The sequence below is a fragment of the Aythya marila genome, assembly GCF_965140915.1.
Source record: "Aythya marila genome assembly, chromosome: 2".
Taxonomy (NCBI): Eukaryota; Metazoa; Chordata; class Aves; order Anseriformes; family Anatidae; genus Aythya; species Aythya marila.
The window spans coordinates 25,300,795-25,316,227 of record NC_139043.1 but is presented as its reverse complement, the minus strand read 5'-3'; the positions used below and the strand labels follow the sequence as shown (position 1 = coordinate 25,316,227).

The window sequence follows — 15,433 nt, the reverse complement described above, 5'->3', positions numbered from 1 at the left end:
TTCTAGAACAGAGAGACAGATTTTCAACAGTGCATCACTGCTGTAAGTGACCACAGTAGTTTGGCCTCTAAAATACATCTTCATGAACACAGAAATGGTGCAAGCTAGCACTGCAGTCTGTTTTACAATTCAGATGATTGAAGATGATGAATGAGAGAGAATTTATTCACACAACAAACTATGTATTAGTGTTTCTTTCAGCAAATGTGTTTCTCAGCTGAAAAACAATACAATAACAATAGGTGTTACATGCTAGGTTTCCTCTGCTAAAGTAATTTTTGAATAACTGGAGCCTGTCTGGTTTTGAATTGTCCTTCACTTTTTGCAGGATTATCATTAATGCCATTTTCAGCCAAAGTATTTTTTTCAAATATGGCTCTATGAGCAATTCACAGATGCTATATATCTACCCTACCTTGCTCAGTGTGTATCTTTCACTACACAGACCAGAATCCCCTTAGCAGATCTGTAGAGTAGATACATAACAAGTGATAAAAATCAAAACCTGGCTGTTGTGCTGAAAATATAAATGTGTGTACTTTTGCAGCACATCCAGCCAGCCCCTTGTGAATGCTATAAAAGTAGCAATTATTAACTCCCCTCACAATCACCAGTATAGGCTCTTCAGCCTCCAGGCTGTGCTGAAATGAAGATCATACCAGGCAAAAGAAAGATATTTCAGCCATTAAGTGGAATTAATTATGCACTGACAGGCAAGCTGTAGGTGCACACAGCAGCTAATTAAACAGGGCTCCTAAAGTAGGCACCACAAAGCAAACATTTGCACTCCAGAACAGTGAGTTGCAGACTTTCCCTAGAGGACCTGGTTTTCAAAAGCCTGTTAGATGATGCAGAAGGCATATGAAAGATGCAATCTTCCTTGGGGTATAAAACATTACAGTATGGGGTGCGCTGGCTTCTTGCACACCTCTGATGTGAAAACACATTCATTGCTCAAAAGCCAGAAAAGTCCCATCATGCTGCCCAGCAAAGATGTAATGGTGCACCTGGGCAAGCAAGGTGCCTGCTGTGGAGGGATGAAGCAGCAGCCCTGTTCCCTATGTGTAACTGCACACAGGTTTCTCCCCCAGCCCCAGGAACCACCAGGCAGGCCCACCAGGTTTGAGAGTCCCAGGTACGTAGAGGCAGGGGTGCTCAGCTCCTGCAAGTAGGCCTGCTATCAGTGAGTACATCCTATTGTCTCTCTTTCCCAATGTTGGTCCATAACAGAGGCCTCACAAGAAAGAAGGAGCAGTAGGAAGGTGATATATCAGTTAGTCCCATGCATGGCCCCCTCTTGCCAAATGCTCTCCAACGAGCCCATGATTTGACACACTCATGGCTGCGGGCTCATTCCACCAACCGTCTCCTCTTACTGAACCCTCTCTCCAGAGCCTTGTATTTGGGTTTGTATAGACTAACATGGCACTGTCACTAGGCCAAAGAAGACCTAGAAATGGAGTTCTGCTTGATGTGATAGAGAAACAGCCCACAAATAGCAGCAACGTGCAAGTGCTTAATCATAGAATCACAAAATGTTTTGGGAGGGACCTTAAAGACCACCCAGTTCCAACCCACTGCCATGGGCAGGGATATCTTCCACCAGAAAAGGCCATCCAGCCTGGCCTTGAACCCTTCCAGGGATGAGATCAGGTTACTTATGTTCTCAACACCTTGCTGACTGTGGCCATAAACATGCAATTCTGTCTCTAATGAGAAATGACAATGCTATTCAGTATAATAGCCTTGTTATTGGCAAATAAAAGATTTTTTTCTATTACATGAAGCATAATCAAAGCTTGCTTTCTCCTCAGGTGTTGCTTAGCAGCTTCCAAGCATTACTCTCAGGACAGCAGCTCCTGTCCTGCTAGACCGGGAGGTCCAGTTCACGAGGGCCTCATTTGTATGACAGTTATTTTGCATTTTTCAGGCGTGGGTTTGAGACACATATATACCCACCGTATATAAATTTAATTCCATCTGATAATCTTGATTACACCTTTATAAAGGACAAAAGTAGCCCATTTAAAAGTAACCTCTTAAAAATCATAAAAATTGAGAAGAAATTCATTTAATCTGTTTCTCTGTATAAAGGGAAATAAATGTCCTCTGTAATGCCAAAGCAGACAGAAACATTCTCTCCTGCACAAAGTTAAGGTCATGCTTTTGAGAACATGTTTCTTTTATTTTTTTTCTTTGTAATTTCAAAATTTTCGAAGATTTCTAAGATTTTGAGCCAATAAAACTTCAAGACTTTTTTTTTTTTTTTTTGAAAGCTGGATGTTATAAAGTACCATTTTTATATGAAAAAATCTTGTACAAAATGACAGTAATGAAACCTGCAGTAAAGATCAGGAGAAGAAGCAAAGTGTCGGGTTTTGCTGATGGGATGTCTCCATCATTTTGCAACAGGTGAGCTTCCATCAGCCCTCATCTCCAACTTCAGTAGCAGCAGAAACTGCAAACTTTTTTTTTGTTGTTAGCCTAACGTAAATGAACAATTCCTAAGGTAGTCATTTACCTCAGAGGTGCTCTATGGATATGCTATGCATGAAAATTATGAAGAACACAACATTGTTTTTCTCAAAGCTCTTTTCTGAAATGGGAGAGAGAGAGAATGAGAAACACTTCACTGAAGCACCTTGGCCATGTTTTGTTTTGTTTTGTTGACTGTTTTTTTTTTTTCTTTTTTTTTTTTCTGTCCATTCAGATACAGGGGTGGATGGACATGGACCAAAGCCCACACAGAGAAACAGAAAGTGATTTTTTTCTATGATAACCATCTGTACATTTACCTCTGCCCTTATCTTCTACTATTGATAATGAATGTATTATCCCACAAAAGCCTACAGGGTGTGTAATTAGGGCAGAGACTAAAGTCATGGAAGCTCAGGAATAACAAAATAAGCATACTTCTATATGCTTTATTGTTTTTTTGGAGACATAGCCTAGAAGAAACACAAATGAGGTATCAGTAACCCACAGAAATTTGCAGTATCCACATAAGGATTTTTTGTTTGTTTTTAACCTCAGCAAGAGGAGAGTGAAATACAAGTCAAATACCTGTCAAGCAGAGAATGTCCTTGGACCAATACTGGGACTTAAACATGGGGAAAAACTCACTATGGGGTCAATGAAGTTCATGAAGATCTGAGAGCTGCTGCTTCTGAGCAGTCCCTTGGGCATGATTCACCAGAAAGACATGTTCATTTGATCTTCACACATGGTTCCAGAAATGAAATAAAGAATTTCAGAAGCAGTCTATAAAGGCCTCAATCTCAAAATAAATGTAGTCCTTGTCCCTGCTTTCAGTCCTACAACCATTGGTACCCTCCTGTCAGCAGTCAGTATGTCACAGGTCAGTTTATCAACCCTACACAGTGTCAGAGAGAGGTAATTGACCTAGAGATCTTGTTCTTAGCAAGGACTGCACCCTGAGCAAACAACAGCAGTAAACAGAGAGAATACAGAAGACCTATGTCAAAGAAATATAAGAATTAACCTGTGGTTCCTACATGCCATGATCAACTTTCATCCAGTCTCTTACAAGTTATAATATATGCCCTGTAAAATTATCAGCATCCCAAGCCTTCCTAGCTTTGAAGAGACAAAGCTGATATCTGCTACTGATATCTCTGTAGTTCTGCAAGTTTTGCACAGTACTCTGAACTATGAGAAAAATATATGTAGAAATCAGAAGAAATAGAAATAGAAGTAGAAATAGAAATACAAATACAAATACAAATAAATAGAAATAATTGTTCATGTAACAGCATTTTTGGACTCTAGTGTTGTTGGATGTTAGAATAAAGGCACGGTAGAAATGAGTAGGTTTGAAGAATCTATTAGTGCCAGAGCTTCACGTAGTAGCTGTGATATATGTATTTCATAAAACACAGCAAGGTGGCAACTCTTAGTGAGGCTAAGCATCCTACTGTCTTGAGATTTTGCTTAAAATTCTGGAAAGGCACAGGACCATTTTAGTATTTACTCTAATTAAAAGCAACAAGCAGTTTACTTGCACTTTTAATCTTCCAGATCTTTGCTTCATGTTTTCTTTTGGTCTCATGTTAACAATTTTCACCAGTTATGTGAACATTGCTTCTGTGTTTGCACAAAAGGCAGACAGATCCCATAGTTTTCTATCTGTAAATGGGCAGATGCCATACAGGTTATCCATTATTCTCCTTCAGAATCATTAGACTCCCATCTGCCATGAAACCTTATCCAACTTCAAGAAAGGTTATCTTACCAGCCCTACATAGTGATCAGTCCATTTCTGTTCCTCACAATATTTATTTGGGTTTTGGGTTTTGACAGAGAATTCTTTGAATAAAAGGGCAACAATTTGGTTGAAGAACAAAAGTAGAAAAGTTACTTTGCTTCTTTCTCTCATTCTGATGTCATTTATATCTGCTGTGCCCTGTGTGGATATGGGACACCCATCAAGCTTCTCTAATCCCAGAGGACATCAAAATCCGTCTCATTTCCCATTGTGGCTGACTGCTGTTCATATAGACACATTCTAGCAGAATGGTGAAACCCCTGATGTGACCATATACCATGCAGTTGAACAGCAGATATTTTGCAATACAGTGCAAATTAATGTAGCACACACAGTGCAGGAGCATAATCACTACAGGAAAGTCCAAGGTTTGCTCCCCTTGCATAAATTTCAGATTTTGGTATCTGTGGTCTGCCAAAGTTCTGCTGTAGAGGCATAAGGTTTGGCTGACTTTGTGGTGTTTCTCAAACCAGAGGTTAGGGAAAAACTATTAGGCTTTACACACTGTGTTCTGGGATTTGAGTTTTCCGAATATACAATTTTTCCAAAACATGAAGAGACTCTTTCTTTTCATCACTCCAACTATCCTCCCTCTTCCTCTGTCTTTACATTTGAAGTCATGCCAAATTAGACATTACATACTGAAGAAAATTTATTAGAGTAAGTGCAGAAATTTTTGCAGAAATTCAGGTGATCAGCACCTCTTTGAACCAGCCTTTGTGTGTCCCAGATATATAAGCATTTTGTTACAACATTTATTTTGCCCTAAGTTCACGATCCATAATATTCACTTGAGAGTCCAAGACATTTTACAAAATGTTAGCTACAATTTAACTGATAATCAGTTAAAAGAGGATTTATTAAAAAGGTACAGCTGTAAAGCTCTTAAAAGCAACCTCTGGGAAAACAAGCTATTGTACTGGATAGTTTTTTCCCTCAATTTCACAAACTGCTGTAAGTTTAGTTTATAATAACTGCTTTAAGTAATCTAGTATGAAGACATTTGGTTCCCAGTGTTGCTATATATTGCTATTTTAATAAAAGCTAGTGCTGCTTAGAAAACTAAGTGTAATTGTGTGATTTTGAATGACAGGCCCTATGCACAATAATTTTCTCTCTTACCTATTTTATACTTCTTCATCTCATGTTCTTGGCTTAGCCTCGTTTAATCTTATAGAGGTAATGAAATACCTGAATGACCATGGCAATAATTAAATTAATTTAAAGCAGTTTAGGTCCAAGCTAGGATCTGCAATCTCCCTTTTCCTTTTTTTCCCCTCCCCCTTACCTTTTAATTCACCTGGTTTTATGTTGTTTGTTTGTTTGTTGTCTTTTTATTTTATTTTATTTTTTGTTTTTTTTTTTTTTTGGTTGTTTTCGGTTTTGTTTGTTTGATTTTGGTTTTGTTTGTTTGTGTTTTGTTTTGTTTTGTTTTGTTTTGTTTCACTTTTCTGACCACTAATACCTCTTTTCAAATCCTCACCATCCATACTGATGCAGCAAGTATAAAAGTCCACTTATCCTAACATACACTTCAATTTAAAGCCTTCCTAGCACACTGGGGTTTCCCTTGTCTTTTAACTGGGTAATTGCACTCTCACAAACGAGTGTCAGCATGTAGGACAACTCCTCTGCCTTCTCTTCAGAAAAGCCAGAATCAGGGGATTACTCCATTGTAAGCAAGACGTCTATCTTACATATTACTTAGTCTTCCTTCTCCAGACCTCTCATACAAAAATAACTTTATAGCTGGAATAGATCATCTAGAAATGTCAGTAATATGGAAGAAAATGGTGAAATGTGTTGATAAGAAAAGACAAAAATCAATGTAATAACATAACTAAGAGCTAGGAGCAGGTTAGGTGAAATGTCCACAATGCAGAGGAAGTAGACTAAAGGTTTATTCTTTCATCCCTCAAGTCCAAACTTCCCAACAAAGCAGAAGTATATATATGTATGTTCTGATCTCTAAATTCTTTTCTTTTAGGGCTTACTTGTGGCGACTATATTCTGCTTCTTCAATGGTGAGGTAAGTGAAGTATGGAGAGTGTATTTCCCACAGAAATTTCACACATATTTCGCAGAGAAATATGTGAAATTGAACAGAGTGAAAAAAAATTGAAAAATAGTCACTTTGATGTTTATTGGTACCAAAATGAAGTGTGTAGAGGTACAAACTTTGAAAGCACAGAAAGTCATTTTTCAGTCTGTATATACAAGAAGCACTGCATTTTTCAAAGCTCTGTGTGGAGTGTGACCTGAATGTCTCTGAGTCAGGAGAGTTAACATTACAAAGCCAATGGCACCAAATGCAGCACAGATATGGGACTCTCCCCCTACTATCTGCAATATCACACAAGGTAGAGGTCAATGAGAAAGATTAAAACACTGCACTTCCTCTCCTATTCTATATTTAATATTACAAAGGTACTGTCTCCGATAGCACTGCAGAGCAGAGGAGCCTGCAGGGCTGCCAACTCCCTTCCCTCCTCTGAGGATTAGCACTGACCTTTTTAAGGTCAGTGTTTCTCAAGTTGTGATTAAGAAATAAAAAGGCATTGAGTCAAAAATGTCTCCCCTTCTCCTCCAGCTGAATCAATGTTTTATATACTTACAAGTGGTTTTAGGTTCACTTCACTATGTTATGGAGTTGTTGATTTTGTTGTTGTTGTTTTATGTAAAAATATTTGTTTAAAACATGTCAATAGCCAGCTGCCCACTGTAAGAGAAGATCAGGTTTGAGACTAGCTAAGAAACCTAAAGGTGCTCAAGTCCATGGGACGTGACAAGATATATCCACAGGTCCTGAGGGAGCTGGCTGATGTAGTTGCCAAGCCATTGTCCATCATAATTGCAAAGTCATAGCAGTCTGGTGAAGTTCCCACTGACTGGAAGAAGGGAAACATAACCCCCATTTTTGTAAAGGGAAAAAGGAAGACCCAGGGAACTACAGGCCAGTCAGTCCTACCTCTATGCCCAGCAAGACCATGGAGCAGATTCTCCTGGAAACTCTGCTAAGGCATGTGGAAGATAAGGAGGTGATTGGTGACAGCCAACATGGCTTCACTCAGGGTAGATCGTGCCTGACAAACCTGGGTTACTGGACTAGTGGGTAGAGGAAGAGCAACTGACATCATCTGCCTGGACTTGCACAAAGCATTTTGCACTGCCCCACATGACATTCTTGTCTCTAAATTGGAGAGATATGGATTTGAACCACTCAGTGGGTAAGGAATTGGCTGGATGGTCACACTCAAAGAGTTGTGATCAATGGCTCGGTGCCCAGGTGGAGATCAGTGATGAGTGGTGTTCTTCAGAGGTCAGTATTGGGGCTGGCGCTGTTTAACATCTTTGTTGGTGACATGGACAGTGGGATCAAATGCACCCTCAGCAAGTTTGCTGATGACACTGGACTGTGTGGTGCGGTCAACATGCTGGAGGGAAGGCATGCCATCCAGAGGGACCTGGAGAGGCCTGACAGGTGGGCCTGTGAGAACCTCATGAAGTTGAAGAAGGCCAAGTGCAAGGTCCTGCACCTGGGCTGGGACAATCCCAAGCACAAATACAGGCTGGGTGGAGAATGGATTGAGAGCATCCCTAAGGAGAAGTACCTGGGGGTCTTGTTTGTTGAGAAGCTCAACATGAGCCAGCAATATACGCTTGCAGCCCAGAAAGCCAACCATATCCTGGGCTGCATTAAAAGAAATGTGGCCAGCAGGACAAAGGAAGTGATTCTCCCCATCTGTTCTTGTGAGACCGCACCTGGACCACTGTGTTAATCTCTGGGGCCCCCAGCACAAAAAGACATGGAAGTATCAGAATGAGTCCAGAGGAGGGACACAAAGCTGACCAGAGGAGCACCTCTACTGTGAAGACAGGCTGAGGGAGTTGGGGTTGTTCAGCCTGGGGAAGACTCCTAGGAGACCTTACAGCAGCCTTCCAGTGCCTAAAGGGAGCTTACAGGAAAGCTGGGGAGGTACTCTGTGTCAGGGGGTGTAGGGATAGCACAAGGGAGAATAGCTTTGAACTAAAAGAGGGTAGATCTCGATTAGATATAGGGAAGAACTTATTCAGTCTGAAGGTGGTGAGGCAGTGGCACAGGTTGCCCAGAGAAGCTGTGGATGCCCCATCCCTAGAGGTGTTCAAGGCCAGGTTGGATGAGACTTTGAGCAACCTGGTGTAGTGGGACTACACCCTGCCCATGACAATTAGATGGCCTTTAAAGTCCCTTCCAGCTGAAAGCACTCTATGATTCTATGATTTAAATTCCTGCAGTAAGCCATTTCCAAAACATATTGAAAATAAAAATGCTCTTTCACTACACCAGGAACATTTAGCTATATTGAAATAAGCTCCCACATTAGATTAGAAAAGCTTTAAAGTCCTCTAAAAAGTTAATTTTGAATCCAGAGCAGATGAATTAGACACAGAGCAAGATCTGTGGTGCTGACACTCAGTATGTCACCCTAAAGAGATACTTATGCTTCTGTTTATCCCTGTGTGATATTTGCAAGTAGTTAATTTCCAGAAATGATGTGACCACGGTGATGTTTTGATGGTGACTTGAAGCAAGTTATCTTATTGATAAGGTGCTACCAGCTGGTTTGCTAACTTTTGAGATGGCAGTGAATATTAAATTCTGCCATCTCGTTTTGACATCACTATGCATTGCTTCTGGCTGGCTTGCTGCATAAATGTACAGAAAAATGAAACAGTAGAAATGATGAGCAGCATCCTGCTGAAATTCTGTAGCATGGCTTCTCAGGCAACATAATAAGGAATTAGTAAAACATGAGTAGTTAACGACACCAAAACCTAAAATGAATTGATAGCTTTAAAGATCGTGTTACAGAAAGGTGCACTTTCATTTCAGAGATGGGTCCAATTAAGCAAAGTTGGAGATGTTCAACTCTTTTTCCATACCAAATATCTGTCCCCAGAATCTGCAGGCTGCCACCACCTTTCTCCTCCTCCCTCACTGTCATCACTTTCTGTCAAAGTCCAGTCTCTGTGCCCTGCAAATACAGAAAGACTTTTGGTTCCCTCTAGTAGGGAGGAACTGGCATGAAGAAGCAAAGGAACAGCCAGGCAATTTCTGAAACATTGTCTCCCTGTAGGAGTGGCTGCAGAGCTATGTACAGGCGGTGTTCCAGTATGTCCTCACTTGCCTCCAAACAATGTGTTACCCCAACATCCTGGTTCAGCGTTGCTTTCTTTCTCCTTCATTCCCCTCAGGGTCACCTTCAACTTTTTCAGATCAGATTTTGCAAAAAATACTTGCTTTATATTTTATAGTTTTAGGGTGAAAGATCAATTACTCTGTAATTCTCCAACTCTAATGAAAACATATGGATTTGTGCCTAGATTAAAAGCTGTAGCAGTGCTAAAATGAAGAAAAGCAACAAGCAAATGAACAGAAAACATAACATATCTTAAAGACTGTTTGTTTCTTCAATATTTTTAATCACATATCTAATTGCAAAGTACTGTTGGCAAAGCCACAATGATAGAAAAACATATCCACCTTTACAACTTCAGTAATACAATCTTCAAGTTACCCAATAATAGATATAACTTGAGTATCTGCTTGCCAACATCATGGTAGACATGCATATCAATTAATTCAAAATACGATTTCAGGGTACCAAGGAGTTTGCCTATCATGTGATCTAACCTATAGAGTATTAGGCAGAAAACTAAATGCCACATTCCAGGAATGAAGCAGTGTAAAATACATGCATGGGTCTCCTTCGTTTATTAAGTAGTGTATTACATTTAATTTAGAATTCATAATACATATATTTGGATTAAGTAAATACACCGTATTCATACATGATATTCAGTTATCCAACCTCAGAGACACTGCACTTTACGGACTTCTGCTTTGATTGAGCTCCTGTTAGTAAGCTGCAATAACAGCCTGTGGTCCTTATACAGACTGATGATGCACAGTCTGAATGTAAATCCTGAATAACAGCAATATTCACCAAAACCCTAGTCACCTCCAAAAGCCATTTTGACATATATGGTGGTCCATACACTCACACACAAACAACAAAACTCTTCCCTGTGAAAGGCCATGATCTGAACATCCACTTCTGATTGTCAGTGAGGCATCACTGAGGGGACACATCTGGAAAGGTCAGAGCCCAAAATGGGAAGAAAAAAGAAATGGCTTCAGACTGCGTGGAGGATTAATGTCTCCTCGATGGAGTGGCTGATCAGAAATGTTCATCAGGGTCAGGCAGTAAGAACAAACAGCCCAGGCGGTTTAGGTTTCCCAGACATACTGACTGTTTTTTGGTGGTGTCTGAGTTTTTTTCACCACTACTCCAATTTTCAAAGTTGTTGCATCTGCTGCAGACATGCAGGCTGTCTAACATGGCCATCGACAGAGATGTTGGGAAAGCCTCGCATTACTTTCTTATAGGAAATGTTATTCACCATTCAGGGGAAGATTTTTTAGAATTTCCCATTAAGGTGGGCAGAGAGCCAACGCTGACACCTCTCTCATATAGCTTCAGACAGTTTGGTGCTACTTGCATCACCACATTATCAATAAATATCAAGCAATCATGTACTAGAGTAGCTGTGTTGGGCTGTGCCAGAAAAGGGAATGAAAAGATTATGACCCCTTTCTTCCAAGTCCATTTATTCCTGCAGACAGATGAGGTGCAGATATAGAGAACACTGGAACAAGCTGTGGAATCTCCTTCCCTTGAGATATTCAAATGCCATCTGGACACAAGCCTGGGTAATACTGTAGGGGACCCTGCTTGACCAGGGGGCTGGACCAGATGATCTCTGAAGATCTGTTACAACCTCAGCTATTCTGTGATACTGTGATTAATTTTAATACCACAGGAGACGGAATACTCAGTGATTTGCCGTTTTTTTAGTGGAATATTTAACTTCAAGGCTGAAATACACAAAATTTGCCAGGACAAACAGTGCTAAACTCAGTACCACCTGACAGTGTTTTATATTGCATTTGTTGCTTGCTACATCACCAGTCTCACTTTATTACCATAAGCCTATCTATAGAAAGAAATGTAAAAATACTAATGAGAAATTGAACCAATGCCTGCATGCATGTGGAAGAACACATAAACAGTGGACTTCCCCAGGACTTAAATGATAGATCTTCTCATGCATTTTCATATAAAATCTCAGTGTCCAGCAGCAAGGTAGTTTCTCAGTCCAATAACAACAGTTTTGTGCAGATGATACAAGGTCTCTTCAACAGTCTGCTCACCAGACCATATTTCCAGGCCTGAGACTACTTCTAGACTGCATGGCTGGCCAACAAAATGGAAAGTCTGTTTGGAAAAAAAACAGCCATGTGCCAAAGAGGCATGAATGGGTAATAGAGAACAGGAAAACGTTTAAAGTATTGAAGAGCAGAGAAAAAGAAAATCAGACTTCTCATTTCTCTAGGCTTCTCTTCCCTTCATCTGCAATCACAGAGGAAAGCATGGCAGGAGACTCTGTGGTCATTAACACATTATGGCTGTGCATGTGATTTTCAGTAATACTGCTTACATATTTTAAATCCATGCATGAACAGTTTTAGTTGGCGCTGAACTCTGATCATCTGAGATCTTTGGAACTGGGGCTGAAATCTAGATTAACACATTGCTTTACTCAAGTGCAGCAGCTCATACAGCCTGGTAGCCATTTTCAGCCAGGCTCTGGTATGGGCCAGAACTGCAGTGGAGAATAAAAACACAGCTGCTTTGACCTGGTGCTCTCACTGCTCCATGGAGCCTTTTTAATGCAAGCAGTTTGAGAGCTCAGCTGGAGCTCATCACCCCCACAGTGTCTCTTCTCCCCATGCAAAAGCAATGAAAGCCTTTCCATTGATCCTGGGGTCTGTGCAGGGTGCAGGGGAAGGGGAACTGGGGGAAGAACAGGAGGGCTGTAAGTGCACAGGGTTGCCACCTGCAACCAGCTCCTTTATGATACCAGGAAAATCCATTGACTTAATCTTTCTTATTTCTTCTGCCAGTCCCTCCCCATAGCTTCTAGAATGACCAGTCCACAATATTCATGTGGAGCACTGCAATGTTAAGAAGACAATTTTGAAGAGTACAAAATCTGTACAGGTTTAAACTCCTTATCATGTGCTACAACTGCATTACTCTTTCATGCAGTTAATTCTTTCTCACTGATACACTTTAGCAAGGGTGTGATATAAAACATCCATGCGTGCATCCAATTTCTTAAATCTTGATATTAGATATAATAATCATAGAATCATAAAGGTTGGAAAAGACTTCCAGGATCATCTGGTCCAACCGTCCCACTACCACCATCACCCACTAAACCATGTCCCTAAGCACCACATCCAACCTTTCCTTGAACACCCCCAGGGACGGGGACTCCGCCACCTCCCTGGGCAACCTATTTCAAGGCCTGAATAAGCTCTGTTCACAGCCCTGGTATCTAAGGTTCTTTGTAACTATATGCCTTTTCTATGCTTGATATCTAATTAATCTGCATTGACCATTTGTTTTCTTTATGTGTTTTTCTTTAGATGATAAAAACTCTAAACTACTTTGCCATGAGTTAAGTGATAGCAAAAAAAAGATCTAGTATTGGAAAATTGTCTTTGATATAATTTTCTGTTATTTTTAAAGAACTGGTCCAGCAATGTTTGTTTACTCATGAAAGTAGTATTCCAAAGTCAGTGCAACTATTTACATGTGTAAAGATTTATAACATCAATTCTTGTGCCTTGGTTTGTGCCTTGGCTTAAAAATAAAAAGCCGAAGCAATTGAAATATCCATTCTTGGCATGCTGCATAGTCCCGCTGTACACTCAGTAAGCATCTCGGATTCACAGCAATTCCTTATGAAGCCTTGTCCTTATGTGACATGAAGCAGCTTTCTGGCAGGCAGCTGTGGGCGGGGAGTAGATAGCATTTTACTATATACATATTAATGGAATGATTAGGACTGTGAAGACATAGGAAATATTAAAGTTGTTCAGACTCATTTACATGAATCAAAGGTGCCGTTCTGCACAGAGCCTAGGGAGGGACCTCAGACAACTCCCTGAGCAGGAATGACACACAGTGCCCACCACAACAGGTGCACGGGAGCTCCTGGACTCTTCCAAGTCTCAGCACATCACCTGCATCCTCCTGCCTCCAGAGGGGTGGTAACTGACAGCACATCGTTCTGGCAAACTGCTCCTGTTCTCACATTTGGCTGGCTGGAATAGCTGAACTGAATGAACAGAGCCAGGGTTTGCCCACCCTCTGCTCATGTCTCAGCACTTCCTTTGGGAAGGAACTAGCCAGTGCCAGCACACCCGAACGTGCAACCGGAGAAGGGCTTCTTATTCCCTGGCAGAACTCAACAGTTTAAGTCATATCCTAATGCAGTGTATAACATCACTCTGAACGTAAATGTTGAATCAAATGTTTTTCTCCTAGAAGATGAATGTCTAAAAGCTGAAATTCTCTGCTATGCAGAGGGCTATGGCCAGTGCTATTTTTTTTGCCAGTGCAGAAAGTGTTCTTTAATTACCAAAACAAGATCTCAGTTAACCTGTACTAATCTTCCAGCTCTTTCTGTAAAAAATTAGCCCTGGTAAGCTCTTGAAGTGTTCTTATAGTTTGCCATTCATGGCCAGTTTTACTCCAGGTTAAATTCCTTCAAGCAAGATGATCATTTGGCATTTGCCATTCCAAGGGCATGGATCCAGGTGCAGCATCAGATGGGCTGTAATATTAATCCCTTCCTCTTCTTCCCTCTTCTGCCACAGCATCCTGCTGTGTTCCCATGCAGCAGTCTGCACATTGACCTCTTATGGGAAGAGCTAGCACCTACCTTCTCATCACAAGCAGTGACCATTGCAGAAACTGTAATTGTTGCCAAGGGTATGCAGGAAGGGACCTAAGGCCAGGACTCGAGCAACTGCTTCTGCTCCTGGAGCTGTGAGGAGAGGGAAGGAGAGAGGCAGACAACCTGATAGAATTAGACCTGGTGCTGTTTCCTTTTTTTTTTTTTTTTTTTTTTTCCTATTTCCTGCAGCAAATTTTAAAATTGATACAATTTTAGGAGTCTAGGTCATGCCTCACCCTAACTACACATGTCTTTAACAGGTGCAAGGAGCTTTGAAAAGGCAATGGACGCAGTACAAAACCCAGTGGGGCCAAAGGCGCCGAGAACACTGTTCCACCCGATCTACCTCGTACACTGCAACGTCAATCACAGAGGTCCCCGTGTACCTGTACCATCATGACTCCAACAATGAGCAGCTAAATGGAAGATACATAGATGACTCTGAACTTGTTGCATTGAAATCTGGAGAGACGTCTGCCTAGCTCAGCAGCAGCCACTGCAAACACACCATTTCACGTCCTGCATGTGAACAAAGAGAGGGAAAGGGTGGGAGCACAGAAGCCTAAGCCACTGGGGGAGAACGCAAGACCAGGTGAATGGACACGTCATATCCAAACCACATTGGCCTCTGACAGCAATGGCCTAGAGAGAGTCTGACGCAGAGGTGGGAATGGCATTTATTCCTATTGAGCATGGACTTGCCCACCAGGCTACAAAATTCCCACACCTCCTGACACTGGCCATACGAAGTGACAATTTGGCAGAAGCAATGGTGCCAGGGAGCCCACTGCAAATAGGAAAGAAAGAACCAGCATGTAGCAATGGGAAACTTTCAGCACTTTTTGCTTTCAATACTTTTCTTTAACAAGAGATCTTAAATATCAACTTTCACATGATGTGACTGGCTTGGAGTCCTTTACTTTTCCCCTTTTAAGGAACTTGTTGACTTCTTAAAAGATTTTGCACATTGCGAGACAAATCAAAAAGATGAACAGAAAAAGAGTAATTACAAAGTATTCAAACATTGATGATCTTCAATGGATACCCCAAAATATATCCGTCCCATTAGCAGGTGCATAAAACAAGGGAAGGTAAAACAGTAGTTGTATAACAAGATCTCAGACAACCTCAGAGGAACCAACCAGGTCTTTAGGCTGTCTCACACTCCTCCTGAAGGCATCTGAAAATAATTGCTGTTTAACAATACTAGTAATTCAAGAGTATTTATTTATAGGAAAAAATTGTCACCCTATTACTCTATCCAGAAACTCATCATTAAGGCACAATTCTTTCATT

General features: G+C 40.9%; 1 protein-coding gene across 1 annotated transcript in view; it reads left to right on the top strand.

Moving 5' to 3' along the window:
* The window catches only part of CALCR (calcitonin receptor), a gene marked incomplete at its 3' end in the record, with an annotated part of 167,890 nt that extends 153,271 nt beyond the window's left edge, over window positions 1-14,619 (top strand). The window contains exons 12-13 of the mRNA XM_082755096.1: window positions 6,273-6,314; window positions 14,398-14,619. Of these exons, the coding sequence (XP_082611222.1) occupies window positions 6,273-6,314; window positions 14,398-14,619 (264 nt within the window). The remainder of the gene's footprint in view (window positions 1-6,272; window positions 6,315-14,397) is intronic.
* Window positions 14,620-15,433: the final 814 nt, after the last annotated feature.